The following is a 9165-nucleotide window of genomic DNA, read 5'->3' as shown; positions in this document are numbered from 1 at the left end:
CCAAAACTTTTAATTTTCCTCCTCTCTTTTTCCCAACAGGGCTTTAAAGTACCTAGTGTTGGATGCTCTTGACTATGGCCTTAACCCAATAATTCACTGATAACTGTACCCTTCTCATTTCTAATGACATTTCCCCCATTTCAACCTGTAGTGCTGTAATTGGTGTAGTTTTTATAGCTCCTGTACATAATCTCAATACCTGATGCTGTATATTATCTAACTTTCTAAGAGATGTTTCTGCTGCTGATCCATACACCACACAACCATAATCTAACACAGATCTAACCAATCCACTATACATGGCCTTTAATGCCATCCTATCTGCCCCCCATTCACTTCCAACTAAACACCTCATTGTATTTATTATTTTCTTACATTTGTTCACTATATTCTGAATATGCACCGCCCATGTAACTCTTTCATCAAACCATATCCCTAAAAACTTAACGTTTCACTCTTTTCAGTTCTTGATTATATAATTTTAGTTTTACCTCACTTCCAATTTTTTTCCTTGTAAAAAACATTATCTTTGTTTTGTCAACTGAGAATTTAAAACCCCATTTATATGACCATTCTTCAACTATTGCAATAGCCACCTGTAATTTTTTAACAATAAAGTCAATATTCCTTCCCCTTTTCCAGATTGCCCCATCATCAGCAAAGAGCGAAAACCCCAACCCATTATCCAGATCTTCAAATACATCATTTATCATTATGGAAAACAATAAAGGGCTCACTATACTTCCTTGTGGAGTTCCATTTTCGATCACAAACTTTTCTGAATAACTATTTCCTATTCTCACTTTTATTGCTCTTCCTGATAAAAAATCCTTGATCCATCTATACATTTGACCTAACTTACATAACTTACATAATTTGATTAACATCCCCTCTTTCCACATCATGTCGTATGCTTTCTCTATGTCAGCCACTACAGCCACTACACTCTCTCTATTTATTTGTGCTTTTCTTATTTCGTGTTCTAAACACACAGCCGAATCCATTGTATTTCTCCCTCTCCTAAAACCACTCTGATATTTGGATAAAAATGTACAATTTTCCACATGATACATTAACCTTTCATTCACCATTTTTTCCATTATCTTACCAATATTAGACGTCAAAGCAATAGGTCTATAATTTCCTGGATTTGTACAATCTTTCCACGTATTGCGTATTGGAACTATCACCGCCTCCTTCCAACTTTGTGGTAATTTTCCTTCCTCCCAAATTACATTTTTAATCTGGTTTTTCTAAGAGCTCGATTTAACTCTGACTTCGTAAATGTCATATTTAGTTGATCATTATTGTATTCCTCATTCTGTATTATCTCTTTATACTGCTCCAACGTCCTTTCCCTTCCTCTTTTTCCCTCCTCACTAATATTGTCTGATTTATGTATTTTAACAAAATTTTTCGCCAACATTTCTGCTTTCTCTTCATCTTTTACAGCTGTTGTATCTCCATCCCTTAAAATTGGATACCCAAACTCTCTTTTTATCCCATTCATTCTTTTTATCATTCTCCATACTTGACCTATTTCTGTTTCCCTTCCCACTGTTACAAAACTTCTTCCAAAACTCTTTTTTTGTATATTTGATGATTCTCCTTACATTTGCTTGCTTCCTTTTATATTCAATAAAATTCTGAAAACTATGATTATTTTTTAACATTTTAAAAGCTTTATTTCGAGATTTAATTGCTTGATCACATTCTTTTGTCCACCATGGTACAATCTTCTTTTTTTTCTTACCTCCCTTCTTTGGAATAGTCTGACTTGCTGCTAACAATATAGCATTACAAATATCATTATTAACCTTATCAACCTCTTCTTTAACTTCAATTTTTTCCATTTATTGTTCACTAATACTCCTAAATGCCTCCCAATCTGCATTTAAAAAAAACATTTGTCTACTCCTCCTGTATTACACTCTTCTATACTTAAATTCACTTCAATCACTATAGGATAATGATCACTCCCTATAGTCGTTTCTCTAAACACCTCCCATAAGCATATACCCGCCAGTGAATTTGAAACAAGTGTAAGATCAATAGCTGCTTCTGTTCCTGTTCTTACATTAATCCTTGTTCCCCTTCCATCATTTAAACATACTAAATCCTTAATCTCCATTAATTCTTCAATCACTATTCCATTCCCATCATTACAATTGTCCCATAACGTGCTATGAGCATTAAAATCTCCGCAACATATGATTTTCCCTTCTAAATGTACAATCAATTCATCCAATACCTCTAGTGATAATCTTTTACATGGATTATAAAAATTTATAATTTTAACATTTCCTTTTTTTTCCAATACTTCTATTATTATAAATTCCAACTCCTTTCCTTTCCCTAAAACCTTATATTGTATTCCTTGTTTTACAAATATTATACACCCTCCCCCAATATCTTCCTCTCTATCCCTGCGTATACTTTCATAACCTTTAATACTAAAATCTAAAACTGGTTTAAGCCAGGTCTCCTGAATGCATATGATTTCTGGTTTCTTTTAAAACCCTTTTATAAAACCTTTAAACTCTTGACCATTTGCCAACAAGCTTCTTGCATTCCATTGTACAATATTCAAGTTGTCTTATCACCTGCATCTCCCGACTTCCCATCAACTTCCAGCCTTTTATTGATATTTTCCCAAGACATGTTGTGTATACCCAAAAAATGTTCAGCTTCCTTCACAATTATTTTAATTTTCTCTGTTTTGTGTCTGACTTGGTCCGTACAATTAATTACATAAGCAATGAACAAAATCAGCCTATCCACTGTCAGTTCAGTGCTGCTTTCCACTGCTTGATCAACCTCTTGTCTTGTGCGTTGTGATTGGCCGAATTCCTCAAGCGTGTGACAGAAATGTTTCGAAATCAAATCAAATGAAATCACACTATTTTATACAGATTCACCAATATTAAAACAATATTTATTTTAATGGAAATATTTATTTTAGTCACTTAAAAAAAATCATTGCTACAATTATAATTAGACATCACATAATTTTAATAAACAAGGTGGAAAAATATAAATTTTATATTAAATATACAGTAAAATTAAATAAAATTAAATAAAATATTAAATTCACATCATGTAACACTCACTTAAAGTTCTATATGAGATGATAGATTTATATAATTAAAATTGTTGCTCCAAGCATAATTTCTTACTCTCTAAAATGGCATTGACTGGTTAAAATGATGTCCTTGCTTTATTATGCCACACTAGATTACTATAGGACTCGTTGTTCTGCCTGCACCACCACCTCTATCACTTCCACACATATTTAACCTCCACACCTCTCTTGGTAGCTTTGCTCAGGTGTTTATACTTATATTCTTTAGCATCAAAAGACACAGCAGTCATTGGCCTCTTTCTTCATAAATCATCATCAAATCATATTCTGTACTTTGTGTTCTTATTTGCTCTCTGTGGCTTCTGCTGAGTATCTTGGCTCGTTTCAGCATTTGATCTGTCTTCAGCGCTACAGTTTTATTAGCACTCTGTTCTTATTGTACCTTTGGGCTCTAGAGTAAGTACTGGAACTTGTACCCCGAGCCAATACAATATGCGCTTTCTTGTGCTCTGGTTAGTGCATAAATGTCCGTGTCAATGATGAAGGCCTTGTTGTTCTCTCTCAGGGTGGAGGGGATTGTCCAGAGATGAGCATTGGGGCCATCAAGAAGGCTCTGGAGGTCTCTCTACCTGGATCCTTCATCTATGTTTTCACAGATGCCCGAGCCAAAGATTATCGCTTGAAAAGAGATGTTCTTCAGCTTGTACAGCTCCGACAGTCTCAGGTAACGACAGATCTTTGAAGTCTTTTTGCAATTCTGTTCAGTGCTGCTGGTGATACAGAAATCACACTTTGTCTTTAAGGGAATAGCTCACCCAATAATAAAAATGTGCTGGAAATTCACTCACCCTTAGGACATTCAAGGTGTAGATAAGTTTGTTTCTTCATCACAACAGATTTTGAGAAATTTAGCAGTATGTCACTTGCTCACTAATGGATCCTCTGTACTGAATGGGTGCAAGCAAAAACAATCCAAAACAGTTCTAAACAAATATGTTGGTGGATTTTGATGTAGCAGGGGGATGGACTTTTTCACTGGAGGAAACATTATAATGGATTATGGACATTGGTGAACTGTTTCTTTCAATATTGAGCTCTAAGGTTGTGAAGTTGTAAGCCAGAAATCTAAATATATCACAACCCATTCAAAAAAAAAATCCATCTGCTCTTCATGGAATATACCCCAGTGTTTTACATTTAACCCCAACACCCAACCCCCTAACCAAACACTCACACTCATAAACGTCCCGTTTGAATCCAGGTTGTGTTTGTGCTGACGGGGGACTGTGGGGATCGGTCTCAGCCGGGATACAGAGCTTATGAGGAGATTGCTGCCACCAGCTCCGGTCAAATTTTTCACCTGGACAAACAGCAAGTCAATGAGGTGAGATACATGAACTCATATGACTTTCATATGTATGTAAATTGCAGACACACTCAAAAATGCACATGCTGGTAATGCAGTTAGAAGTAATTTGGGAAAAAATTAGACCAAAAAAAACATTTGAACAACAGTGTATATATATATATATATATATATATATATATATGTAATTTAATGAAATAAAATTTTCAGTCTTTGGAATGTTGTCATTCATGTTGGAACAGACCAAAAGAAATGTGTTTTACATTCATCCGCAACCATTCCCTTAAACTTTGTTAACCTTCTTGATTTAATTATACATACATACATAAATATACAAAATGCTTTTGAGTTTTGACATGCTTGCAAAAGAAGAAAGAAAATGTCCAAATGTTTTTTGGACACGCAATAAAGACTGAAATGATTCCATAGTCTAGTAGTACAGTGTTCATTTATTGTGTAATGTGACCGGGTTTGAGCTGTTACTCGACTGACCAAGTTTTGACATGTGACATTAATTTTACAGCTGTATTTTGAATTGTAAACTCCACTTTGTTGAATAATCTGAAGGGGCATGTGTTTAAGTCTGTGTTTCATAGCATGGAGACTAAAACGAAGCATGTTCAGTCATAGTCAGACATGAAAGAAAGCAGACCTTCCTCTTTGTGAGACGGTCAGTGTATATATATATATATATATATATATATATATATATGTAATTTAATGAAATAAAATTTTCAGTCTTTGGAATGTTGTCATTCATGTTGGAACAGACCAAAAGAAATGTGTTTTACATTCATCCGCAACCATTCCCTTAAACTTTGTTAACCTTCTTGATTTAATTATACATACATACATAAATATACAAAATGCTTTTGAGTTTTGACATGCTTGCAAAAGAAGAAAGAAAATGTCCAAATGTTTTTTGGACACGCAATAAAGACTGAAATGATTCCATAGTCTAGTAGTACAGTGTTCATTTATTGTGTAATGTGACCGGGTTTGAGCTGTTACTCGACTGACCAAGTTTTGACATGTGACATTAATTTTACAGCTGTATTTTGAATTGTAAACTCCACTTTGTTGAATAATCTGAAGGGGCATGTGTTTAAGTCTGTGTTTCATAGCATGGAGACTAAAACGAAGCATGTTCAGTCATAGTCAGACATGAAAGAAAGCAGACCTTCCTCTTTGTGAGACGGTGGTATCATGCATGTCAACACAGGACATGGCAGAGCCGAAGTCTTCCAGCAACATCTATGGAAACACTAATCCATAAGACAAGGCAAAACAGCTTGAAAAGTAAAGAAAAGCACGTTTGCGAGTGTGTATTTGTAATTGGATATGTGTGTTGTTGATTTATGGTCCTGTGGGGGTGGGTAGCTGATGGTAGTTGTGTTTGAGAGCTTTACCACCTGTACCTGTTGCTGAGAGTCTGAAGCTGTTAACACTCTCCAACTCCCTAGCCAATTTGTGAGAATTGTCTCAAGGTCAGGGTCACACAGTTGCTCTTTAGAGTTCTGAGTTTACCTGTATTTTGAATGACATTGTATTGTGTTTTAGGGCTGAAGGAAATATCCATAAAAATTGCCTTTACCTTTTTCGTTTTTAGTACATGAAACCAAATACCCAATACATCCCATGTACTTAATTTCTCCAATATTTTAGATCCAAGTATGAAAACATGTCAGGTGTATTTTTTGCTTTTGATTAGTCTATGGGTGGGATTTTGAAAAATGAATGAAGGCAAATCTGTAAATCCGCAGAAACCTCATGATTGTTCTCCATATCTAACCACAACGGCTATCTGATAGGAGTTAAATAAGTGAGAGCCAAATCAAATACACACAGCGCTTTGTCATTTTTTTGGGAGGGGAAGGGGGCAAAGAGGGGGAGCAGGGCTTATTTTACTTAGTAATCCCGGATATGATCTATCATGCCTGCTCTATCCAGCACAGCTGCCTGTCCAGGGTCCAGGTTGGACGTCTCCAACAGACAGCTCTTTGTGGAGCTGATGGAGGAGGCACTACTTAAACAAAGGACGGGGCTCAGTTTAATCACTGGAGTGATTTGCAGATAAAGCTTTATGAAAGCGTGTCGGTGCTTTAAAGGGTATAATGGTTTGGCTGAAACCTCAGGCCGGCCAAGCTCAAAGTGAAGGTTGAAGATTTCGGTAGTGCTGGGCAGGAGACTTTAGTAGTGATGGAAGATCTTGTTTTTTTTATAGCGCACCTATACCAGGGATCTTCAACATTTTTCATTTGGTGGATATAGAGAAGTAGTGAGGAACTGGAACTGAGTGTTGCATTTGAAGTCTGGCCTATATTTAGATCTGTACAGTATATTTATTTACTTACATATTTTTGTAAAGACACTTACATTGCAAAGACATAAAAAATTATGAATGGTGTCACGTACTTGTACATTACATTTGAATTTTTACTTTATACCTTTGAACTTCAGAGGGTCAATTTTGTTGAACTTTAGCTTTTTTAATTTTAGATTTAAATTATGTTAATTCAATATTATATATTTGTCAGCTGAAGTACTGCCTGTTTGAGAGCCCCTTAATAGTGATAGTTTCTGTCAGTAATGCACAAAATTTAGTTATATATCAATTGATTTTAATATAATCATGCTTTGCTCAAAGGGTTTCTAAGGAAAATCTCTTTTAATTGCAGAAATTTATCAGAAATTAGATGCATACACAGAAATGCACATTACGTGATCAAAGGAAAATGTCATGTGAACAAATAAAGAGGGTGGAGGGATAGGATATTTCTTAATATTCCTACCTTTATAACAGTTTTTTTTTTATCCAAAAATCCATCCAATGTAACACTTTCACAGCCAAAGTGTTTCAACAGCACTTAAACCAGCACATGGATATTGCCCACAGGTGTTTTCCGTCAAAAAGACCTAATAGCAAAACTGTCTGACCAAGTGTAACTAGATCCAGTTTAGTCTGGATCTCCTGCTCTATTTTTGTCATAGGTGACCAAAGTCTTGTCTGTAATATGGAGAACATTTAGAGGTCACCTTTGAGAGAGGAAGACAAATGTATTAACCTTTTGCTTCGGTGTCACAGGAAAAAAAAACAAGCAGGTGTTAGACATTCTCCACTGAGTAGATTAAATTAACTTGGTTAGAGACTTAATTCTCTTGGTGCCTAATGCATTTGGCAGATGCTTTTATCTAAAGTGAGTTACAGTGTGTCCAAGTTCCTGTTTTTGCCTGTTTGTGTGATTCCTGGGTCCCCATAATACAGTATCTTTCCGGTGAAGCATTCAAGGGGCAGTTGACCCAAAAACTAAAGGACAAGGTATTCAGGTTTGGAATGACGTGAGGGTGAGTGATTGAGGACTTTGGGTCATCTATTATTTACTTTTAGATGAACTGAACATTTATTCACTTTCATGTCATTTTAAACCTGTAAGACTTCTGTAGAGCACAGAAGGAGAAAGTTAAAGAATGTCATGGCTGCTCTTATTCATATAATAAAAATTAGTGGGGGGGGGGACTTTCAAACCCAAAATAATAAAAAATAACTTACATTTCAGATCTGTTTCTATGACTATGACTTCTTAAGATGTGGCATAAAGTGCATTGGTTACATGGACTACTTTTATGATACATTTTTGTGCTTTTTTGTGCTTGACAGCTCAAGTCCCCATTCACTTTCATTATATAGGTAAGAGCTGTTTCTTTCATTTTTCTTTTGTGTTCCATGGAAGAACAAGGCATTCAGGTTTGGAATGATGTGAGGGTGAGTAATTGAGTGTCACGTGTATGTTCCCGTTGAGTTCCTGTTTTCCTTATTTGGTCCTTCCTGTTCCTGTCCCAATGTAGTTTGATTTGTTCCAGGTGTATCTCATTATTAGTTATCCTCCTCACCTGTCTGCCCCTCGTTATCTGCCCTATTTAGTTCTAGCCTGTTTGGAGTTTCTTGGTCTGGAATTGTTTGTCAACTCCTTGTGCTACGTGTGATTCCCTGAAAAAAAGAATTAAACTCCTCTGTTTTGTACTCCTGGTCTCCTCGTTCCTCGCTCCATGCTCCTCACAGTAGCAACCGGTGACAGAATTCCAGGCCCAAACAAAGAGTGAGCACCCTTTGAGAATTTTTTTTTGTTTTCCTCGTTTTCCCCGCGGCTATGGAAATTGCCGCTCGGTTCTCCGCCTTATCTCGCCTAGATCTCCCCTTTGTCGAGTATTCCTGGGAGTTCTGCAGGCTCGGTGTGGCTACGGCCCTTGATGACGCCACCATTAATTCTTTGTTCTGGCTCGGGGCCAACTACCATCGCCCCGTGGACCTCCCAGACACCACGGGACTGAGCTGGAGGGAAGGAATCCTCCGGTGTCTGGAGAGCGTCCTGCCCTGAGCCAGAACCAGCCCGCCGTCCATGGCCTACTCTAGTTCACCGGCCGTTAATATGGCAAGCCCAACGAACATTAATATGGCAAGACCGCCATGTGTTCATGAGGCCCCAGTGTCGGCTCCAGCCCCAGAGCTCGCTCCAGTGTCTGCTGCAGTCCCAAAACTCACTCCAGTGCCAGCTCCTTTGAAAGCGCTTTGCTGTGCCTGCTCCTCCAGAGCACCCTCCAGTGCCAGCACCACGTAAGCGCTACCCTGATCCCCAGTTCAGCCCAGGAAGGGCTCCTGTTCCCGAGTATAGCCCAGGGAGGGCTCCTGTTTCCCCGTTAAGCCCAGGGAGGGCTCCTG

General features: G+C 37.3%; 1 protein-coding gene across 1 annotated transcript in view; it reads left to right on the top strand.

The window, feature by feature from the left end:
• Positions 1–9165, top strand: part of LOC107667509 (hemicentin-2-like) — a gene marked incomplete at its 3' end in the record, with an annotated part of 39150 nt that overhangs the window by 4721 nt on the left and 25264 nt on the right. Inside the window, exons 3-4 of the mRNA XM_016459189.1 lie at positions 3648–3806; positions 4344–4466. Of these exons, the coding sequence (XP_016314675.1) occupies positions 3648–3806; positions 4344–4466 (282 nt within the window). The remainder of the gene's footprint in view (positions 1–3647; positions 3807–4343; positions 4467–9165) is intronic.

This window comes from Sinocyclocheilus anshuiensis, unplaced genomic scaffold, assembly GCF_001515605.1.
Source record: "Sinocyclocheilus anshuiensis isolate Anshui unplaced genomic scaffold, SAMN03320099.WGS_v1.1 scaffold1132, whole genome shotgun sequence".
Lineage (NCBI taxonomy): Eukaryota > Metazoa > Chordata > Actinopteri > Cypriniformes > Cyprinidae > Sinocyclocheilus > Sinocyclocheilus anshuiensis.
The sequence above is the reverse complement of the archived record's forward strand: the minus strand, read 5'-3'. Positions and strand labels throughout refer to the sequence as shown.